Raw genomic sequence first — 24,910 nt, 5'->3', positions numbered from 1 at the left:
CCCACTCCTGTTCTTCTGATCTGTTACTGTACTATTTTATTTTAATTGATAGATATTGGTGTGAATATGTATTTAAACAGTTGTTTTTTTGGAAAATTCACATTATCATTAAACAAATAATGTTATTCAGTTCACTACACAGTGTGATAACATTTCCTGTAAATCCCCTGATTCTCATCCTAACTATGGTGATTGTATCCTAATTATTCTCTGTCAAATGGAACAATGTGGAAGATAGTATATCTTTTGATTACAATAGCAAGTGGCAAATTTGATTATGTACTGAGATTTATTTGATCTTTGGATGGTTTGAGTAATGCTTTGTGACTTATTCATGGGTTTTTCATTTCTTCATGTGCCTGTTGCAAAACTGGCAGAAACCATTGGAAGTATATTTGGGTTGTAGTCTTGGAGGTATCTAAAATTACCCACTTCATTGGACTTCAAATCTAGATTTAGTTCTGACGGCAAAAATAAGTTACACGCATGGGCCAATATCTGTCAGCTATTTTCCACATCCCATGACTGACATCATGATCAACACTTTCTCTCATTGCACACAAAACATTTCAAGCCCAACCTATTGGTAACATAGAACATAGAACATAACAGCGCAGAACAGGCCCTTCGGCCCACGATGTTGCGCCGACCAGTTAAAAAACAATGACCCACTAATCTAAACCAATCCCTTTTCGTCCATAAACCTATCCACGGATCTCTTAAACGCCCCCAAACTAGGCGCATTTACAACTGCAGCAGGCAGGGCATTCCAATCCCTCACCACCCTCTGGGTAAAGAACCTACCCCTGACATCCGTCCTATAACTACCCCTCCTTAATTTAAAGCCATGCCCCCTCGTGCTAGCTTTCTCCATCCGAGGAAAAAGGCTATCACTATCCACCCTATCTAAACCATCTTATATGTTTCAATAAGATCCCCTCTTAGCCGCCTTCTTTCTAGCGAAAACAACCCCAAATCCCTCAGTCTCTCCTCATAGGACCTCCACTCCATACCAGGCAACATCCTGGTAAACCTCCTCTGCACCCTCTCCAAAGCCTCCACATCCTTCCTGTAATGTGGGGACCAGAACTGCACACAGTACTCCAAGTGCGGCCGCACCAGAGTTGTGTACAGTTGCAACATGATGCTGCGACTCCTAAATTCAATCCCCCTACCAATAAACGCCAAGACACCGTATGCCTTCTTAACAACCTTATCTACTTGATTCCCAACTTTCAGGGATCTATGTACACATACACCTAGATCCCTCTGTTCACCCACACTATTCAAAGTCCTCCCATTAGCCCTGTACTCGACACATCTGTTGTTCCTACTAAAGTGAATTACCTCACACTTCTCCGTATTAAACTCCATCCGCCACCTCTCGGCCCAGCTCTGCAACCTGTCTAAGTCTCCCTGCAAACTATGACACCCTTCCTCACAATCTACCACACCTCCGACTTTGGTGTCATCAGCAAATTTACTGATCCACCCAACTATACCCTCATCCAGATCATTAATAAAAATTACAAACAGCAGTGGCCCCAAAACAGATCCCTGAGGCACACCACTCATAACCGAACTCCATGACGAATATTTACCATCAACCACCACCCTCTGTCTCCTATCTGCCAGCCAATTCCTGATCCAATTTCCTAGACTACCCTCAATCTCATACATCTGCATTTTCTGCAGAAGCCTACCATGGTGAACCTTATCAAACGCCTTACTAAAATCCATATATACCACGTCAACTGCCTTACCCCCATCCACCTCTTTGGTCACTTTCTCAAAAAACTCAATAAGGTTAGTAAGGCACGACCTACTTGCTACAAAACCATGCTGACTATCTCCAATCAATTCATTACTCTCCAAATAACTATAAATCCTATCCCTAATAATTTTTTCTAAAACCTTGCCCACCACAGAAGTAAGACTCACCGGTCTATAATTCCCGGGGAAGTCTCTGTTCCCCTTCTTAAACAATGGGACAAAATTCGCTATCTTCCAATCTTCCGGTACTATACCAGAGACCAACGACGACCTGAAGATCAGAGCCAGAGGCTCTGCAATCACCTCTCTTGCCTCCCAGAGAATCCTAGGGTAAATCCCATCCGGACCAGGGGACTTATCTATTTTCAAACCCTCTAGAATATCCAGCACATCCCCCTTATCAACTGCAATACTGTCTATTTTACACCCCTGCAACCCAGTGACCTCCTCAGCTATATTCATGTCCCCCTGCGTGAACACCGAAGAGAAATATTGGTTCAATGCCTCTCCAATCTCTTCCGGTTCCACACACAACTTCCCTCTACTGTCTGTAACTGGCCCTAATCTTGCCCTAACCAACCTTCTGTTCTTGACGTACCTATAGAACGCCTTAGGATTCTCCTTAATCCTATCAGCCAAAGTCTTCTCATGTCCTCTTTTAGCCCTTCTTAATTCATGGCAGCCCACCGTAACTGTATTTGAAATTTGGGGGACTCGTAAAATAAAGCAGGTGGTCTTCCTACCACCTTCCTGTCCATCTCCAATCTTTCTCCTATATTACAATGGGCAAGGAAGGCATTGGGCTGCCCACCCATCCTTTAGCTTATTTTAGTGGCAATTATTTGGTCTCAGCTGCTATTTTATGTATGGTGGGGGCAGACAGGGTAGCCTGGCAGCTTACACAGCAGGGTTTTCTGTCAGCCAGGAAGTGGGGTGTACTTTTGTTTTGGGAGCCCATCAGAGGCAAGTAAGGCATCAGAGTTTCCACTATAATATCAGAGCCCAGCTCGTGTCACCATAGTTGAGGAAATGCAATGATATCCCCGAATGTGCAGGAGATCATACTTTGGAAGGTTGCAACTGTTAAAGTCAGACATGATGTAGGCATAGCCAGGCAACTCAGCCAAGACACAGTTACAGGAATAGACAAAATGTATGTTGCTCCAGAAAGAGGCCAAGGCCAGTACCGGCCTGTACCTTGGGGATACATCCACTGCCAGAGCAAGAAGCAATGCAGCTAAATCATATTATTATGACCAAGGTCACCCCAATAATAATAGAACTGCTGGTAAATGGACACCCATTGAAAATGGAAATAGACACAGAAACTGCAGTTTCCATTACTGGGAAACAAGCACAAAACTAACTCCAAACCGGGATTCAACTTTTGAAACTGGAAACACAAAGACCAGACTAACCACCTACACAGATGAACCACTAAGGATAAAGGGCAATACAATGACCCCAGTGACCTACAAGACAGCAATCAGCCCGATTCCCATTTGCTGTCATGAGTGGACAAAAGCTGGGCCTAATATGGTAAGATTGGTCTCAGCAAATCCAGTCAAATTAGTTGGAGATCTTCTGGCTAAACGAGGGAGGGGTGTATGAAGGTATTAACAGATATCCTGAAGGTTTTCAGGAAAGGCTTAGGAAGATAAGAGAGGCCCAAGTCAAAATTTATATTGACCCTGATGCCACACCCAGATACTATAGAGCAAGACCTGAACCTCGCTCCCTACTAGAGAAAGAGGAGGCTGAACTCGGGCACCTTGAAGATCTAGGCATTATAAGAACATAAGAACATAAGAAATAGGAGCAGGAGTAGGCCATCTAGCCCTTCGAGCCTGCCCCGCCATTCAATAAGATCATGGCTGATCTGTCGCTGCTCAGTTCCACTTTCCCGCCCTCTCCCCATAACCCTTAATCCCCTCTCTTATCAAAAACCCATCAACCCGCGTCTTAAAAATATTTAGCGAGGCAGCCTCCACCACTTCAACGGGCAGAGAATTCCAGAGATTCACCACCCTTTAAGTGAAGAAGTTCCTCCTCAACTCCGTTCTAAACCGCCCCCCCTTTATCTTGAGGCTGTGCCCCCTAGTCCTATTGTCTTTTTTGAGCGGGAAGAGTCTCTCCACCTCTATCCTATCCATCCCATTCATCATCTTATACGTCTCAATGAGATCTCCTCTCATTCTTCTAATCTCTAACGTGTACAAGCCCAGTTTATTCAGCCTCTCCTCATAGCTCAACCCCCTCAACTCCGGTATCAGCCTAGTAAACCTCCACTGCACTCCCTCCAAGGCCAAAATATCTTTGCGCAGGTGCGGCGCCCAAAAATGCACACAGTACTCCAGTTGCGGCCTCACCAATGCCCTATACAGCTGCAGCAAGACCTCCCTACTTTTATATTCAATCCTCTTCGCTATGAAGGCCAGCATCCCATTCGCCTTCCTGACCACCTGCTGCACCTGCAAGCTGGGTTTTTGCGACTCATGCACAAGGACCCCGAGGTCCCTCTGCACCGTCGCCTGCTGCAGTTTTTCGCCCCGTAAGTAATAATCCTTCCTACCATTATTCCTACCAAAGTGGACCACCTCACACTTGCCAACATTAAATTCCATTTGCCATTTCCTGGCCCATTCGCCCAGCCTATCTAGATCCTTCTGCAGACTCTCCACACCCTCCGCACAATTTGCCGTTCCCCCTATCTTGGTGTCATCAGCAAATTTCGACACTCTACACTCGGTTGCCTCCTCCAGATCATCTATATAAATGGTAAAAAGCTGAGGCCCCAGCACCAACCCCTGGGGCACTCCACTAGTCACCATCCGCCAATCCGAATAGCACCCGTTGACCCCCACTCTCTGCCTCCTATTTGACAACCAATCCTCTATCCACGCTAACACCCTACCCCCAACTCCATGTCCCTCGACCTTCTGCAATAACCTCTTGTGAGGCACTTTGTCAAACGCCTTCTGAAAATCTAGAAAGACCACATCCACCGGCTCTCCTCTATCCACCGCCCTAGACACATCCTCATAGAACTCCAGTAAATTTGTCAGACACGACTTCCCTTTAATGAAACCGTGCTGCGTCTGCTCTATCAAGCAATTCCCTTCAAGATGCCTCACAATTTCCTCCTTAATGACAGATTCTAACATTTTACCTACCACAGACGTTAAACTAACCGGCCTATAATTCCCCGCCTTTTGCCTGGCACCCTTCTTAAACAACGGCGTGACATTAGCCGTTTTCCAATCATCCGGCACTTCCCCGGAATCCAGCGACGTTTGGAAAATAACCACCAAGGCATCCACTATCACCTCCGCCATTTCTTTCAGAACCCTCGGATGCATTCCATCCGGTCCTGGGGACTTGTCCACAATCAGCCCCTCCAGTCTGTCGAGCACCGCCTTTCTAGTAACAGTAATGTCATTAAGACCCTCCAGTCCTACCACCTTTCCATCGCTAACACCCGGCAAATTATTCACGTCCTCCTCCGTGAAGACAGAAACAAAAAAGTTATTCAATACCTTAGCCATATCCCCATCCCCTACCACTAGGTCCCCTTTCTCATCCTCTAAAGGACCAACATTCACCCTAGCCAGCCTCTTCCTTTTTATATATTTATAAAAACTCTTGCTATCCTTTTTTATATTAAGCGCTAGCCCAGCTTCATAGTTTCTCCTACCCTTCCTTATCAACTTCTTTGTCAATCTTTGTTGACATTTAAACCTCTCCCAATCCTCTTCTCGCCCACTACTCTTAGCTACTCTAAATTCCTCCGCTTTTAGTTTAACACTTTCCTTCACCTCCTTCGTTATCCACGGCTTATTACCTCTCCTCCTACTATCCTTTTTGACCATCGGAATAAATTTCCGTTGAGCACCAAGAAAGATCTCCTTAAAGATCCTCCACTGCTCCTCAACAGACCCTCCCTCCAATGCGCTCTCCCAGTCCACATTCGCCAATTCTTCTCTCATCCTACCGTATTCCCCTCTATTCAAACAAAGGACGCGTGTCCGGGAACCCACTTTCTCCTCCTCCATCTGCACCAGAAACTCCACCATACAATGATCACTCTCCCCAAGAGGATCCTTCACCACAAGGTCCCTAATTCTACCCGCTTCATTACATAGCACCATATCCAAGATAGCTCGCTCCCTCGTCGGCTCCAACACACACTGTTCGAGGAAACTATCCCGGCAGCATTCCAAGAACTCTTCCTCGAGCCCCCCACGTCCAACATGGGTCGACCAATCAATATGCAGATTGAAATCCCCCATAACTACGGCCGTCCCATTCCTGCACGCCGCACTTATTTGCGCGTTAACAGCCCGCCCCATCTCCAGATCATTATTCGGGGGCCTATAGACGACACCCACCAGCGTCTTCCTCCCTTTGCTGTTCCTAATCTCCACCCACAACGATTCCACCCTCTGCTCCTTGGCTCCAATATCATCCCTTGCTACCACCGTGATGCTATCCTTAATCAGCAGAGCTACGCACCCCCCTTTTCCCTCCTGCCTATCCTTCCTAAACACTTGATAGCCCTGTACATTCAGTTCCCATTCCCTGTCACCCTGCAGCCACGTCTCTGTAATGGCCACCAGATCGTATCCATTTGTGTCGATCTGCGCCATCAGCTCATCCACTTTATTCCGAATGCTTCGTGCATTCAGATAAAGTGCTTTCATCCCAGCCTTCACCTGGACCCTATTTGCCGCAACGCCACCAACTATACTCACACCCCCTACTCCCTCTATTATTGGGACATCCTCGGCCTCTTCCCTTACATGTACACTCTCCTTAACTTTAGACCTCGTAAGGTCACCTACCCTCGCACCCTCCCCCCCCCTAATTAGTTTAAAGCCCTGTCTACAGTCCTCTTTACTCGATTCGCCAGCACTCTGGTCCCAGCACGGTTCAGACTAACCCCATCCCGCCCGAACAGGTCCCACCTACCCCAATACTGGTGCCAATGCCCCATAAATTCAAACCCATTCCTTCCACACCAATCCCTGAGCCACCCATTCACTTCCTTAATCCTGTCAACCCTACGCCCATCTGCACACGGTTCAGGCAGTAGCCCAGAGATAACCACCTTGTCGGTTCTACTTTTTAATTCCATTCCCAGCTTTTCATACTCCCTCCCCAGATCCTCAGTTCGCATTTTGCCTACGTCGTTGGCACCCACATGTACCACAACGACCGGATTCTCACCCTCCCACTCCAGGTTCCTCTGCAGCCCAGATGCGACATCCCGGACCCGAGCACCAGGCAGACAACACACCCTTCTGTGCACTTTGTCATTGTGACAAAGGACAGTGTCAATACCCTTCACCCCACTATCCCCAATCACTACTACGTTCCTTTTCCCTTTCTCTTTGCCTATGTCCTGCTGCAGCACTGTACCGTGTGCAGCTTGCTCACCAACCTCACCTGCCTCGTTCTCGTCCAGCCTGGAAGCAAGAACCTCAAACCTGTTATGCAGATTAAGAGGCTGAGGCCTCCGCTCCTCACCTCCCTTCCTCCGCCCAGCAGCCCCCTCTTGTCCCTGACCCTTAGAGTTAGCCAGTCTAGGGGGGGTGGATGTCACTTGCACCCCATTGACAATGGCACCCTCTCTCCCCCTGATGAGCCTCAGTGTCTGTAGCTCAGAGGCCAGCTCATTTACCCTGAGCTGGAGCTCCTCTAGCAACCTGCACTTACTGCAGACATGGTCACTGGGATGAACCCTAGGGTCCACCAGTTCCCACATCATACAGAAGATTATAAGACCTGTACAATTTAAGGAGTGGGCTGCACCTATCATCGCTGTCCTGAAGCTGGATAAATCAGTCTGCGTTTGTGGGGATTATAAGTTAATGGGTCTTTAAATTAGACAGGTATCCGATTCCCAGGATTAAGGACTTGTACATCTACCTAGCTGTACGCCAGACATTTCCTTATCATCAACTTGAACTAGATTAGATATCCCAAAAGTATGTTATGATCAAAAGGGCTCATATGAATGTACTCACATACCCTTCGGAGTCTCACTGGCATGTGCAATATTCCAGCGGATGTTTCTAAAATGGCAGTAAAGTGGACAATGTCCTGGTCATGGGTGCATCAGAACAAGACCACTTAGTGAACCTGGAAGAGATGCTAAAAAGAACTGGGGCACACATAAAGGGAGAAAAATATGCTTTTCAGGTAAAGGAAGTGATTTATTTGGGTTATTGGGTGGATGCAAAAGGTTTACAACCTGTAGAAGGGAAAGTAAGGGCCATGAAGGCACCACCATTATGGAAAAATACCAGAGTTAAAATCTTTCTTAGGATTAATGAAATTCATTTTGGACTTGGATACTTTACTAGCCCTCTTGCACGCCCTGCTGCAGAAGCATCAGTGATGGAAGACACCCCAAGCTGAGGCCTACAACAAGGTAAAACAATTACTGTCATCAAAGCTGTTAGCCCATTTTGATCCTAAGAAGGAACTCATCCTGACACACGATGCAATCCCGGGGCTGTGCTTTCACATTGTTGGAAAGATGGAGCAGAAAGAGCCATAGCATATGCATCCTCTCAGATACCAAGTGGAGGTACTCGCAAGTTGAGGAAGAGGGATTGGCAATGATCTTTAGCATATAAAAAAGCATTGGTACATCTACTTTAGGGTCTTTATAATAGTGACAGACTACAAACCTCTATTTGGACTATTTAATGAGGATAAAACAATCCCCACTATTTCCTCTGCTGGGCACTACTACTTGCAATTTAAGAATATCTTTTGCAGCATCGCTCCGGGACCTGAATAATCAGTGCCAATGCTTCGAGTCACCTTCCACAGCCCGTGAGCCCTATCTCCCTGTGGTGATTACTTTAAAATTTTTAAAGACTCCATCGGTATCTGCAAAGCAGATTAAGACCAGGATGTAAAGAGACACAAAAGGAAACACATGATCTTGAATAGTGAACTTTGAGGACAATCCTTGGAAGAGATGAAGGCCCCCTTGACTAAAAGGGATGAGCTCAGTGTATGTATAATTCTAAAGAATATATAATTCTTTGGGGGTCCTGAGCGGTTGTCTCCTCCTTGATACTCAAGGAACTATATCGTGGCCGCCCCGAAATATCGAAAATGAAAATGCTGGCCAGGAGCTAGGTCTGGAGGCCTGGCCTTGACTCGGATAAACAGACTTAGTAAGGCAGTGCGATCTATGCCAAGAGAATCAAACGTTTCCTCTTTCTGCCTCTTGACACACATGGGAGCAGCTGGGCAGGCCAGGAGTGAGAGTGCACATGGACTTTACAGGGCCTTTTATGGGTGCCATGTCTTTGATCCTGGTAGATGCACAATTAAGTTGGTTAGAGATACCCCGCTAACCCGCTTACTTTACACATCACAACAGAGAAGCTAAGACAGAGCTTCTGTAAATATGGCATGCCAGAAGTCTTGATGTCCAACAACAGCACTACCTTCACCAGTAGTGAGTTCCAAAATGTCATGCTTTTAATGGCAATATTAAAATGGCGCTTTACCGCCCATCCTTAAGTGGGCTGGTGGAATGGGCAATGCAAATGTTTAAAACTGGCATGAAGAAACAGCCTGCAGCACCTCTAGAGACCAAATTGGTACATTTTTTATTTGATTATAGAACAACCTCACACACTACGACAGGAATCACTCCAGTAGAACATCTCATGGTATCTTGGCTTCACACAAGAATAAGCCTACTATTTCCAAACCAACCAGCGAGGGTGGAGTCCAGATAAGAGATCCAGAAAATAAATGAGGACTCTGCAAGTGCAGAGAGAACTTTTGAAATAAATGGTCAAGTTTACGTGAGAAACTTCAGAGGTGGTCCTGGCTGGGTTCCTGGAAACATGATAGAAAAGGTGAGGCTGGTGTCCTATAAAGTGAAGGTCCAGAAGAAGGTCATGGAAAAACACCTAGACCACTTGAGACACAGGGGGTCCACCCAATGTAAAGTAAGCTTTCCTTCCCTTCTCAGAGAGGGCCACTGCCAGTACAGGACAATAGATCAGGGCTACCCGCAGTCCATTCTTCCAGACAGCAAAGAAACAAACTCAGAGATGGAAGCTGAGGAAGCAGGTGCCCTGAGCGAAACAAACCGTGAAGAGGAATGGGTGGCATGGTGGCACAGTAGTTAGCACTGCTGCCTCACAGTGCCAGGGACCTGGGTTCAATTCCCTGCTTGGGTCACTGTCTGCTAGAGCCTGCACATTCTCCCCGCATCTACGTGTGTTTCCTCCGGGTGCTCCGGTTTCCTCTTAGTCTGAAAGATGTGTTGGTTAGGTGCATTGGTCATGCTAAATTCTCCCTCAGTATACCCAAACAGGTGCTGGAGTGTGGCAACTAGGGGAATTTCACAGTAACTTCATTGCAGTGTTAATGTAAGCCTTACTTGTGACTGTAAATAAAGTTTAAACTTTTTAAACTTTAAACTCGTGTTGGTGACCCTTTGGCATTCCTTCTGAAAACAAAAGCCCTGATTAGGTTCATGCCTCCAAATCTGGTGGCACTTCTGGCTGTCTTTAAACCAGTTGCTAAGCAGTGAAAAGTGTTCCTTCCCAGCAGGGTTACTGGGGGAGTTGAGGGGAGGCCTGTTATAGTAGTCGTGAAGGAAAAGGGGTGTTATTAACAAATCTCCTTGTGGAATCTAGGTTTTCCTTTTGAGGAAATGGGAGCTGGCCCAATGAGAGACAAGTGGAGGGAGTTTAAAACCAGCACTCAAAGCCTGGACTGTGGGTTATGTAGTCCAGAGCACAGGCCTCAGTTAGTTATAAGACATGGGCATAGCCTTTCCTTCATTTTAATAAAGTTGTGTTATATTGGAGGACTGGTGTGGGCGAGATTATTATACTTGGCTTTAAATCTAGGCTCCATCAGTCTTCTTCTGTAGTCCCAGCAGTGGCCACCTCTAGATTCTAATGTTGCTGCGACTACATCGCTACCAGACAATCAGATTGGCCAAAGCTCTCTATGGTGGTCACTTCCTCCTAACTGGGGATGGAAGTCTCACTTCTGAACAGTTAAGGTTGCTTTGATTTTTGGTTGGGAGTGGGAGCTGGGAACACAGCAGCATGTAAAATCCAGCTGAAGATAACTGACAAGCAGCTGGCTGTTTATTTGTCTTAAAAATTTCAGTCCTATTTATCAAATAGGTGGGAGGATCCAATTCCAAACAATCTAAGGCATTGTGATCTATGCCAAGAGAATCAAAAGCTTCCTCCTTCAACAGTCTCAGCACCCATGGGGTTAGCCAGACAGGCCATGGATGAGAGTGCACATGGACTTTGCAGGGCCTTTTATGGTTTTTGATCATGGTATATGCACAATTAAATTGGTTAGAGGTACACTGCTTGAGCTCCCCTACTCTGCAGGGACAGCCAACTCCTCACAACCTAATGGGACAACATCCAATTGCTGCTAACATGCTGGAGGAAGATCCAATTCCTGATTACCTTTAAGGAATGGCACTAAATGCCCGATTGTTGGAGGAATATCTGACAGTTTAATTTAATGGCAGTGTGATATTTGCAATGGCAATTTAATAGAGTGGGGATGATGCAATAATTTTCCTTACTCGTGTTAATTGGCTGTTTTGTTTGATTACCTGTCTTATGCCAATAATTATGGTACAGATCAACTTACATCCATATATTGTAATAATATTGTGTGTGTTTATATGCGTTCCCTGAATGTCTGGGGAGAGTGATGGAGAGTTGGGAAGGCCTGCATGACTCTGTGTTGCAGGGCCTACAGACCCCTGTGGGTCTATAAAGGGTCTCCAGGGCTCCATGAAGCTGGTAGCTGCCACGTGATTGGCAAATGCCAATTTGAATATGCAAAGTTTAAAAATAATTAGAGAAATCAAATAGGCCAATCAGAGCAAAGCTTCCTGAAGCACTGGATACTGATAGGCTGACTGGTATATGTGTGAAAGACAGAGAGATGGAGGTGACGAGATGTGTGTGTGTGTGTGTGTGTGTGTGTGAAAGAGAGTGATGTGTTTGAGAAATGACTGTATGAGAGAGGGGTGAGTATGAGAGAAGGAGAGGGGAAGTGTGTGACAGATGGAAAGGGATAAGTGTGTGTGTGAGAGAGAGAGCGATGAGTGTGTACGTGTGAGAGACAGATGAGTAAGTGAGGTGTGCATGTGTGTGAATGTGAGAGACAGACATGAGTATGTATGTGAAACAGTGAGGCTAGGTGAGGTAAGGATGTCCAAGATGAGAATCTGCTTTCCAGCATCACCCCTCCCATTAAAAGTGACAAAGGGTAGGACTTAAGATATTTTTTAAATAAGATAACTTTTTAATTATTACCAGATTACCCACCTCTAAAGTGGATACTACTTCCAGGGATGAATGTTAATGGCCCTTGGGAGGGTGGTTTGGCCAAAGATTAATGTGAGGAGGCCTTGTAGCTGGTGAATGTATTTGTCACTATGTGCCTCTTCCTAATTGCTAGTAAATGCACAGATATAGCTAGGAAAGACTTGTTCACATTTGATTTCTGTGTTCACACGTATTTCATGGCAAAAAAGGAGCTTCAACATTATGAAGATGCTTGGGGTTCCCTGATGCTCTTGGGAGGTCACTCGGAGTTCCGTGGATCGAAAAGTTTGGGAAACCCTGCTGTAATGTACTTAAATCAGATTTTTGACTGCAGTTCTGCAAGCACCTATATTACACAGCCTCAAAAAAACTCAACATTCCCCCTAGCCTCTCAAAGTATAGAAGGCACAATCCAAAAGGAATCTTGAACCATACAAAGCATTTAAAAATCAACTCTATTCAGCACATTATTGAATTTTAAAGTTTTTTATTTATTAGTGTTACAAGTAGGCTTACATTAACATTGCAATGAAATTACTGTGAAAATCCCTGAGTCGCCACACTCCGGTATCTGTTTGGGTACACAGAGGGAGAATTTAGCATGGTTAATCCACCTAAAAAGCACATTTTTCAGACTGCAGGAGGAAACCAGAGCACCTGGAGGAAACCCACACAGACACGAGGAGAATGCACAGACAGTGACCCAAGCCAAGAATTGAACCCGGGCCTCTGGCACTGTGAGGCAGCACTGCTAATCACTATGCCACCATGTCACGGTTACACAGACATAGCATAGCAATTCTGCCATTGATATATTTGATTTACTAACATTCTGCCATAATACTTATTTAATGTATTAGTGCCATTTAGCAATTGATATCAATTATATCTTTTACTTTTGTTGGTAACTTTAAACCAAATCTAAGCCAGACAGATATTGATGCTTGAATTAACGTTTGTTTTTCATTCTCTGAACTTACCCACTTTTAACCAGCTGTGGAAACAAAAGCAAAAGTCCGCAACTGCAACTAAATTAAATCTAGTTGATACTATAAGAGGTGATTGTGAGAATTTTTTGTGGGTTACTTTTAAAGAACAAACTTTCTTATTGAACTATCAAATGAATCTGGTATAAAGTAATGATAGCCGTGTATCTTTCTGCGTTTCAATCACTTCAAAAGGAAAGGATTTACTTTTGCCAGTCAAGTGCTTATGAAGAAAGATCGAGTGCCGAAGAAAACATTGAAAGTTTCCTGAATATAAAAAATGCTTGTCATGCTTATCGTTTTTTCTTAACTCAATAAAATATAAATCCTGGCTTAGGCTGTAGCTGAAATAAAGTAATGCCTTACCGGATCTCCACCAGATGCGAAGGAAATGGATTGCATATGATGATTTGCTATAATCTGTTGGATCAGAATCAAAAACACAAAAACATTAATCAGAGGGCTTCTCCCTTGAGAGACCTTATAAACTAGGATATAATAAGTAATATCTAAATGGTAAAGTTTGTGAATCAAGAACCAGTGGAGGCACACACACACACAAAGGGATAGCAATATGATCAAATAATATCATCAATCATACTGAATCTATCTCTCCAACCACTTTCCAGCATTGCTGGAAGAAATATTATCTGAAATAGGAATCTGCTTTCAAGGAGCTGGCAAAAAGCAATTCTGTGTAATGTCGAGTCTCATTGTCACATCAGTACCATCGCCACAAAATTCAACAAGACTCTAAGGTCTCTGTAGGTGATTAGAATGTTACAGTAAGAACAATGCCAGATATGTGTACACTAATCCAGCAGTAAAACATTAATTGGCATGATAAATATACTTAAGTATCAATCTCAAATGTTGTCCATGATTCTCTCACTAATAAAGAAGCCAGTACTCTTCTTTACCATCATTTCCAACATATCCTCTTGGCAAAACCTCCGTGGCTAAGGCTGAGTTGCGTGGACAGCATATTTCTGGATGTGGTCACACCAAAGCTTAAGTGTTTGCAAGCAGAGAGGGAACGGCTGCCCCTCAGGCAGTTGAGGAAGACCAGGCAGGTACCAAAGTAGTCCACTGAGAGAATCTGTCTCTCCAACCAGTGACTTAGCTCAATGGAATGGGGTGGGGTTAGTGTCAGGAAGAAGAATGGAAAAACAATAGTGATAGGGGATTCAATAGTTAGGGAAACAGAGAGGATTTCTGTCCTGCAGACATGAATCCAGGATAGTATATTTCTTCCTTGGTGCCAGGGTCAAAAATATTATTGAGTGGCTGTAGAGCACCTGAGAAGAAGGGTGAAGAGCCAATGCTCGTGGTACATATTGGTGCCAACAACATAGATACATTGAGGGTCGCAGTCCTACAGGCAGATTTTAGGGAACTAGAAAAGAAACTATCAAGCAGGATCTCAAAGGTAGTCATCTTCAAATGACACCATGGTGCCAAGCACTAGTGACTGCACAAATTGAGAATGAGCAGATGAATAGATGACTAGAGACATGATGGAAGAAAAAGGCTGTAGATTCTTTGGACATTAGTATTATGTATGCCGCTATGGACTAAGGGTGCGTAAGGAATCACAAGGTAAGCTTGATAACTTGAACACTAGGAGCTCTTTATTTAAGCTGTGCACTCATTCACGGTCAGGTCTAAAACTACCCAACAGGAGGAGCTAATTACCCACCTAACCTATACCCTTAAAGGGACAGTCCATACCCCTAACATCAACATTCTATATATTTATATATACATCACAGTTGAAACCAGTGTTGGGGGAATGAGGGCCTGTAGAAGCCAGAAGGGTTGCACCTGAACTGAGCCTGGATCTGACCTTATGAGGTCACTGTCATTGGCAAAGGTTAAAACAAAGTTGGCAGGGGAGAGGAATTAGGATGTAACATTTGAAAGAATAACCAAGGTGCAGAAGGATTATGAGAGACCGATAGCAGCAAAGCAAGAAATACTAAGGCATTAGGTGGGGTTAGAGCGAGAAGGAATGTAATAGGGTATAAATTAGGTTTACAGTGGCTGTACAGAGGGATTCAAAAACTATTGGATAGAGATTATAGAAGCCTGTAATTATCCTAATATAGCCTGGGGATAGATAAAGGGCAGAGGGCGGGAAGAACTTCTGAATTATGTTCAGGAGAATTTTCAATGTCAGTACATTTCCAGTCCAATGAGCTAGGAGGCTTTGATGGTCTGGTTCTGGGGAATGAGGTGGGTCAAACGTCAGTAAGGGAAAATTTTGGGAGCAGTGACCATGGTATAAGGTTTAAGTTAAATGTGGGAAAGGGAAACGATTAACCCAGAATAAAAACAATGAATTACAAGAGGACCAATAAGGACTGAAAAACTTTGTGACACAACTTTGGAACTCTTGAAGTTGATTTTGAGGAAATTTGAACAATGTGGAAGATTGCGCCATATGCAGGAACATAGTGAGTCGGCACAGAACACAACTGAAAAAAAAGCACTGAAGACGTATTTGGGGGCAAAGGGGAAATTCCATCCTAACAAAGAAGGTTTCACATTTGGCTGAAGGATAAAGGACCAAATGATCTCCTCACTGTGATGGGGCCAGATGCTTTTGAGATGGTGTCTAACCAATGTTGCCCGTGAGACCCTTATACTATGTTCAATATTAATGAGATTCTGGATTCATATTATGGCATTACTAAGAACGAGATGGCACTGAGAGTTGCATTCTGTGAACAGAAGCAGTTGCCAAGTGAGATTACATTCTCAAATTAAAGAAACCCTCTCATTATGGTGCAAATTTAGAAATTAACTTTTGAGACAGTCATGGGAGGCTTAAAGAACCATAAAATGCAAGCCAAGCTTTTGAACAACAACAATAAACTGATATGGAAGAAAGCCTGCAGTGAAGCCACAGCCATAGAGATGAGGGAAAGATATTGTTTGGTTTTTTTACGTCCCACCACGCTGGTCGATTAATGTAGCAGGGTGTGAAATATGAACAAGGTGAAAAATTAGGTTTGCACCCAATTTCTCGCCTCCCACAACATTGCTGGCCCCGTTCTGCTCCGAAATCAATCTCACACCCAGGAAGGACGCAAGGCTGATTTAATAAAAACATAAGAACTAAGAGCAAGAGTAGGCCATCTGGCCCCTTGAGCCTGTTCCGCCATTCAACAAGCTCATGGCTGATCTTCTCATGGACTCAGCTCCACCTACCTGCCCGTTCACCATAACCCTTAATTTCTTTATTGTTCAAGAATTTATCTATCATTGCCTTAAAAACATTCAATGAGGTGGTGTCAACTGCTTCACTGGGCAGGGAATTCCACAGATTCACAGCTCTTTGTGTGAAGAAGTTCCTCCTCAACTCAGTTCTAAATCTACTTCCCCTTATTTTGAGGCTATACTCCCTGTTCTAGTTTCACCCACCAGTGGAAACAATTTTCCTGTTTCTATCTTATCTATTCCCTTCATAATCTTATGTTTCGATAAGTTCTCTCCTCATTCTTCTGAATTCCAATGAGTATAGCCAGATTACTCAGTCTCTCCTCAAAAGCCAATCCTCTCAACTCCGGAGTCAACCTAGTGAATCTCCTCTGCACCCCCTCCAGTGCCAATATCTCCTTTCTCATGTAAGGAGAGCAAAGCTGTACACAGTACTCCAGGTGTGGTCTCACCAGTACCTTATACAGCTGCAACATAACCGCGCTATTTTTAAACCCCATCCCTCTAGCAATGAAGGACAAAATTCCATTTGCCCTCTTAATTACCTGCTGCACCTACAAACCAACTCCTTGTGATTCTTGCACAAGGATACCCACGTCCCTCCGCACAGCAGCATGCTGCAATTCTTCACCATTTAAGTAATAGTCCAATTTTCTGTTATTCCTACCTAAATGGATGACCTCACATTTACCAACATTGTACTCCTTCTGCCAGACCCTTGCCCACTCACTTGGACAACCTATATTACTTTGTAGATTTCCAGCATCCTCTGCACACTTTGCTCTGCCACTCATCTTAGTATCATCTGTGAATTTTGACACACTACACATGGTCCCCAACTCCGAATCATCTATGTAAATCGTAAACAATTGCCGTCCCAACACTGGTCCCTGAGGCATACCACTAGTCACCGATCGCCAACCAGAAAAAATCCCCAATTATCCCCACTCTTTGTTTTCTGTTAATTAACCAATCCTCTATCCGTGCTAATACATTACACATAACACTGTGCACCTTAATCTAATGTAGCAATCTTTGGCGAGGTACCTTGTCAAATGCCTTCTGGAAATCCAGATATACCACATCTACATGTTCCCCATTGACCGCTGTGCATGTAATGTTCTTAAAGAATTCCATCAAATTAGTCAAACATGACCTTCCCTTCATGAACCCATGCTGCATCTTACCAATAGGATAACTTGTATCTTGCCATTTCTTCCTTGATGATAAATTCAAGTATTTTCCCTACAACAGAAATTAAGCCGGTTAGCTTAACTTCTGTAGTAGGGAAAATGCTTGAATTTATCATAGTTACCCACTTTTTGTCTGCCTCCTTTTTAAAACAGTGGTGTCACATTTGCTGTTTTCCAATCTGCGGAAACCACCTTAGAGTCCAGCAAATTTTGGTAAATTCCCACTCGTGCATTTGCTATTTCCCCAGCCACCTCTTTTAGTGCCCTGGGTTGCATTCCATCAGGGCCAGGAGACCTGTCTACCTTTAGGCCCATTAGCTTGCCCAACACTACCTCTTTCATGATAATGATAGTTTCTCAGTCCTCACCTGCCATAGCCTTCCTGTCATCAATTTGTGTCTTCCACTGTGAAGACCGACACAAAATACCTGTATCAGCCATTTTCTTATTTCCAGTTATTACATCCCCCTTCTCATCCTCCAATGTTCACTTTAGCCACTCTTTTTTGTTTTAAATATTTGTAGAAACATTTGCTATCTGTTTTTATATTCTGAGCTAGTTTACCCTCATAATCCATCTTACTTTTCTTGATATCTTTTTTCGTGGTTTTCTGTTGACCTTCAAAAATTTCCCAATCCTCTAGTTTTCCACTAATCTTGCCACTTCGTATGCATTTTCTTTCCAATTGATACCTTCCTTTATTTCCTTAGGTGTCCATGGCTGATTATCTCTTTTTCTACCATCCTCCCTTATCACTGGTACTGTGAAAGATCGCTTTGAAAGTCCTCCACCAATCCTCAATTGTTCCACCATAAAGTTTTTGCTCCCAGTCTACCTTAGCCAACACTTCCCTCATCCCTTTGTAGTCTCATAATATTTCAATATTAATGACATGGAGGCCTTCACTGGCAAGGATCACAGATGCTCCCCAACGGGGACCAGATGTGATGGCCTCATTAATGGGATGGGAGACCATTGAGCTCCCCCCCACCGGGTGGACGGGAGCAGGGTATACACAGTGTACTGGGAGATCGGGACGCCTGTGCATAGGTGTCTCTAGTGTTCAGCAGCTGGCTTCCCAGCAGAGACCCCCCCCCCCACTGGTGAGGTCCAGATTACAGCCTCTGTATTGCTCAGAGTGCCATAAATTCCACTACTTATCTTGCTGGAAAACAGGCAAATAAACCTTCCATTTGCTCGCCCTATTAACACTTAGAATTTTTCTGAGAAAATTTTGCCTATAGTTGTAAATTGTAAGGGAGCGCTTTTTCTGACCTGGCAGAGGAGATTCACCAGATATCACAGAGATTCAGATCACGACAGCCAAAGTCACAGTCTTGGAGTTAGAAGCTTGGATGCTCCTGTTGTCATGGTAGCCACCAACCACTTGAATGCCCTAATTTCTAGTCGAAGTGCTGTGTCTGGAGGAAAATCAGTGATATCCTTATGGCATGCAGGAGTCGAGGATACAATACGACTCCAGGTCGCAACTATGCACCAAGCATAGGTCATGGTGGATCTAAAACTAGTTCAGGAGTAAGGAAAGCTTTGACCAGAATTTTCCGCTTCACTCGCCCCAAGACCAGAAAATCCCACCTGAGGTCAACGAGCCTTTGCATATTCCACCCCTGCACGCTATGTTTCCAGTGGCAGGCGGGAAGGGAAAATTCCGCCTTTTGCAAATGCAAATTATAAACATTGATGTTATCAAAACAGGAAGATCAAGTGTTTAGCTAGTTTGAGGACAAGATAAACACCATGTGGAGGATGAGAGTAACAGGGAAAATAAAATTCCGATGCCCACTAAAAGTTGGAGATTTCCAATTAACTTTCTTGATACAGCTGTAACTGTCTCTGTTATCACAGAATAAGAGTATAAGAACGCCCTATGTCACATTCTCATGTGCAAAATTGTTGTGAAACTAACCAGTTATTCCAAGAACAGCATTCTAGTGTCAGGGTAAAGCTAGTGTTGGGGTGGAATACAAGATGCATACTATTAATTGTCATTGGTACGAGTGGTAAAAGGGAATAAATTCTCCCTAATGGGAAGGAACTGGCTGAAGAAAATATGGTTAAACTGGGTCGAATTATTTAAAATAGAGATCAGTAAGAACATGTCTGCCTGATATTAAAGGAGTGATTAGAGAACAGAAAGCGCTCTTTAAGCAAGGAGAACTAACCGATAAAATAAGCTATCAGTACAATATTAAATACTTGTATTAAATAGTGCATTATACAACAGAGGCCTCCCCAACAGAGAGGGCAGTAGAGAGGGAAATATGACAACATCTTACAATATCCTACTGATCCTACCAAAACGTTAGCATTAAATACATCAGTAGCTTTTGGCCTTTTCAGTCTGCTCAATTCCTCAGCAGATCATGCTAATGCAAATGTTCTTTTGGGATTTCTCATGAAGACTGATCCAATTCTAGCCACTGGGTTATTGTAAGTTATTTTACATTCACAAATGACATGTCAAGTCTGCCAGAGAAATCAGTGAAGAAACTCACAATGATGTGGTGCTTAGTAAAGTGCTCAATTATGCCATGAATGGAGTGTGATGATGAGAAATTGCAGGAGTATTTCACACGTAGAAACAAACTTGAGTGTGAATAAGATTTTCTGCTATCAGGTTTAAGAGTTGAGTCATTATTTCACTAAGATTTACAGACAGATTGTGAGAGGAACTTCTTCAAGAGTACACAGGGATATAATCTGAATGAAAGCAATATCGAGAAGCTATTTTTGGTATACAAAGGTAGATGAAGATATTGAAGAGTAGGTGAAATATGTCACAGAATGAAAAATAATCCAACCAAGATTCCTTACATTCCATGTTCAAATACGAGGAAACCACAGGAATGAGTTTTTAAAATTCATTTGTGGGATATGTGGCGATGCTGGCTGGCTAGCATTTATTGCTTATCCCTAGTTGCCCTTGGAGGAAAGTTGAAAGTCAACCACATTGCTGTGGCTGTGGAGTCACACATAGGCCAGACAAGGTAAGGATGGCAGATTTCCTGTTGCAAAGGATATTGGTGAACCAGGTGGGCCTTTTCTGACAATCAACAATGGCTTCCTGGTCATCAGAAGATTCTTAATTCCAGATACTTTTCACTGAATTTAAATTCCACCATCTGCCATGGCAGGATTTGAACCCAGATTTCCAGAACATTAACTGAGTTTCTGGATTAATAATCTTGCAATAATACCACTAGGCCATCACCTCCCTATGCCCATGCCAAGATTTTTCAGATGGAAGTTTCCCTTCTCACCATCTGAAGAACTGATGGAGAACATATCTCTGCTGATACTTTCTGTCCCACAGCGATTACATGTTCCAATGAGTATTAATTGATAGGAGGCGGGACTTTTACTCTTCTCGCAGGAAGGACTCCTGCCACTGAAAGCTGCTGGCCAATCTGGATCCAGAAGCTGCAATGAACAAGACTGGGATTGAAATCAGTGCCCAAATCCTAAATCCAGGGGTTTTAGGAACAGTTAAGTATTGGAGGTCTCGGCGGAGAGGGTACGGGAGGCTTGGGAGTGGTAGACGATGGGGGATTAGGATGTTGGTGGAGAGGCTGATGGCTGGGTGGAGGTTTGGGAAAGGAAGTCCTACAGTTAAGTGGGGCACCCAATGTTAAATGGGACTGCTGACGAAGGTGACACGTACCCACCCCCTCCCTCTGCCCCCCCCCCGCCAATAATTGGCTACTTAAGGGCTTCAATTGGAGCAAGGGCAGATGGGTAGGCCAAGTCTCCTCCGCACCTCACCTCTGAACCCATCAGCGGGGGAGGGTAAAATTCTGCCCCATGTTTGATTTCTTTGCATTGGAAAGGAACAAGTGCTATGTTCAGGTCAATTGCAATAGCAAGTGGATAATTGTTGAGTCATAGCCGAATACCACAAATCTTTTGAGGTTTGCAATTTTTGGATTGCCAGGAGTGTTGGTGTCAGATAATATGATCCACTGTTCATAATCGGAAAAGAGTGAAATATCTCTGAGTAAGAATAGAGCCAAGCACACCATAATTACCCAGTATTGAATGGTGCTGCAGAAACAAGTGTACAGATTGTGAAGAGGTCTTTGCAGAAGGATTTACTGGGTGACATACTGGGCACTACTTTCCATGTTTTTCTTTGACACAGGTTAGATAATTCCTGCAAAATAACCTCCACATTCTACAACTGATCGTTAATCTTATGAGTTAGTGTTTAAACTTGTTCCTCAGACAAGATTTAGTATGCGTTAGCTCAGTAGTAAAGTAAAGGAAAAGAAAGACAAGGCCCGGATTTTCCACTCCTGGGAGGGTTCAACAATAGGAGCAGAAATCCTTGTGACATATCCAAATCACATTTCACGCTAATATAAAAGCGTGACATGAATGTCCCTTCACCTACCAGAGATGAAGCACATTTCTTGAAATTCAACTTGGGAACATCATAGCCATCCTTTAACATGTAATTATCAGGCTCTGCGGCTGAATCATCCCCCATAAGATAGTCTATTCACGCTGAGGGCAGACTAGTGTGAAACTCAACTTGTTCTCAAGGCATGGCGAACAGAGCTCCCACTGCATCACCCATGGGGGAACAGAGTCATGCCTCGGACACGTCCCACTGGCTGGACAGTGCCAGGGGTCAATGCCGGGGTATTGCATGGGGGAGGATGGTTTCATGGAGGGGTAATACACTGGGGAGTGAACTATTATATATGGGGGTGGCTTTTAAAAATGGCATCCTAATCTTCGAAAAATGAAGTTGCTGACAGACTGAGCCCAGTCCTCCAGCATGACATCATGGGACTGCCGTCAAGGTTTCTCAATCTAAGTCCAGATCGGTATAAGGACATAAGATCATAAGAAATAGGAGCAGGAGTAGGCCATCTAGCCCTTCGAGCCTGCCCCGCCATTCAATAAGATCATGGCTGATCTGTCGTGGCTCAGTTCCACATTCCCGCCCTCTCCCCATAACCCTTAATCCCCTCGCTTATCAAAAACCCATCAACCCACGTCTTAAAAATATTTAGCAAGGCAGCCTCCACCACTTCAACGGGCAGAGAATTCCAGAGATTCACCACCCTTTGAGTGAAGAAGTTCCTCCTCAACTTCGTTCTAAACCGCCCCCCCTTTATCTTGAGGCTGTGCCCCCTAGTCCTACTGTCCTTTCTGAGCGGGAAGAGTCTCTCCATCTCTATCCTATCCATCCCATTCATCATCTTATATGTCTCAATGAGATCTCCCCTCATTCTTCTAAACTCTAACGAGTACAAGCCTAGTTTATTCAGCCTCTCCTCATAGCTCAACCCCCTCAACTCCGGTATCAGCCTAGTAAACCTCCTCTGCACTCCCTCCAAGGCCAAAATATCCTTGCATAAGTGCGGTGACCAACACTGCACACAGTACTCCAGCTGCGGCCTCGCCAATGCCCTATACAGCTGCAGCAAGACTTCCCTACTTTTATATTCAATCCCCCTCGCTATGAAGGCCAGCATCCCATTCGCCTTCCTGACCACCTGCTGCACCTGCAGGCTGGGTTTTTGCGACTCATGCACAAGGACCCCGAGGTCCCTCTGCACCGTCGCCTGCTGCAGTTTTTCGCCACGTAAGTAATAGTCCTTCCTACCATTATTCCTACCAAAGTGGACCACCTCGCACTTGCCAACATTAAATTCCATTTGCCAGTTCCTGGCCCATTTGCCCAGCCTATCTAGATCCTTCTGCAGACTCTCCACACCCTCCGCGCAATTTGCCGTTCCACCAATCTTGGTGTCATCAGCAAATTTCGACACCATACACTCGGTTCCCTCCTCCAGATCATCTATATAAATGGTAAATAGCTGAGGCCCCAGCACCGACCCCTGGGGCACTCCACTAGTCACCATCCGCCAATCCGAATAGCACCCATTAACCCCCACTCTCTGCCTCCTATTTGACAACCAATCCTCTATCCACGCTAACACCCTACCCCCAACTCCATGCCCCCTTACCTTCTGCAATAACCTCTTGTGAGGTACCTTGTCAAACGCCTTCTGAAAATCAAGAAAGACCACATCCACTGGCTCTCCTCTATCCACCGCCCTAGACACATCCTCATAGAACTCCAATAAATTTGTCAGACACGACTTCCCCTTAATGAAACCGTGCTGCATCTGCTCTATCAAGCAATTCCCCTCAAGATGCCTCGCTATTTCCTCCTTGATGACGGATTCTAACATTTTACCTACAACAGACGTTAAACTAACTGGCCTATAATTCCCTGCCTTTTGCCTGCCACCCTTCTTAAACAACGGCGTAACATTAGCCGTTTTCCAATCTTCCGGCACTTCCCCGGAATCTAGCGACGTTTGGAAAATAACCACCAAGGCATCCACTATCACCTCCGCCATTTCTTTCAGAACCCTCGGATGCATTCCATCCGGTCCTGAGGACTTGTCCACAATCAGTCCCTCCAGTCTGCCGAGCACCGTCTCTCTAGTAACAATAATGTCATTGAGACCCTCCAGTCCTACCACCTTTCCATCGCTAACACCTGGCAAATTATTCACGTCCTCCTCCGTGAAGACCGAAACAAAAAAGTTATTCAAGACCTCAGCCATTTCCCCATCCCTTACCACTAAGTCCCCCCTCTCATCCTCTAAGGGTCCAACGTTCACCCTAGCCAGCCTCTTCCTTTTTATATATTTATAAAAACTCTTGCTATCCTTGGGAAAGCCACTGATGATGCCAACAGCTTCAATGATGCTTTTCCCATTCTCTGTCAGAATTTGCCAAATTTAGGGAAACTTCTGCCCAAAATGAAGATGAGCTATTTAGAAAGTATAGTGCTGGTCTGAAGGTTACGGTAAAAGACCACTGATGTGATAAGGACAAGTGTTAGGGTACTAGATCAGAAACACCAAGGTATGTTGTGAAACCAGACTTGACCTCAACAATTTTTATTTTGGCATTAGTATGAGGAAAAGGTGTTTCTCTCCAAATGCAATTCTACTGACAAACTGGGAAGCTTTTATCAAAATTTTTTTAGAACAAATGAATTAGCTTAACTTTTAACAATTGAACAATATGTAAAAATGACAAGATAGAATTCTTAACTGCTAACCTAACAGCATGTGTTCCAATTCAAGTAATATTCCTCTTATAGACTTAAACCCCATCTTTAAACTTAGTTAGCAAAACAAGGCATACTTGCTGTAACTTAGGTTACCAGCCCTGGAGATTTGAGAGTCTTTTCAGAGAGAGAGAGAAAGTCACTGCTTTATTCAGGCAGCCCAAGCAACAACTCCCTTTGTTTTTCAAAATGAAACTGAAACCCATTCTTTCATAAGAACATAAGAACATAAGAAATAGGAGCAGGAGTAGGCCATCTAGC

General features: G+C 44.2%; 1 protein-coding gene across 1 annotated transcript in view; it reads right to left on the bottom strand.

Moving 5' to 3' along the window:
• Nucleotides 1–24,910, bottom strand: part of shc3 (SHC (Src homology 2 domain containing) transforming protein 3) — a 235,110-nt gene that overhangs the window by 104,665 nt on the left and 105,535 nt on the right. Inside the window, exon 5 of the mRNA XM_080188764.1 lies at nt 13,481–13,534. Within this exon, the coding sequence (XP_080044890.1) occupies nt 13,481–13,534 (54 nt within the window). The remainder of the gene's footprint in view (nt 1–13,480; nt 13,535–24,910) is intronic.

The sequence above is a fragment of the Carcharhinus amblyrhynchos genome, chromosome 5 (genome assembly GCF_965287045.1).
Source record: "Carcharhinus amblyrhynchos chromosome 5, sCarAmb.v2.hapA, whole genome shotgun sequence".
Taxonomy (NCBI): Eukaryota; Metazoa; Chordata; class Chondrichthyes; order Carcharhiniformes; family Carcharhinidae; genus Carcharhinus; species Carcharhinus amblyrhynchos.
This window is presented reverse-complemented; position numbering and strand designations above follow the sequence as displayed.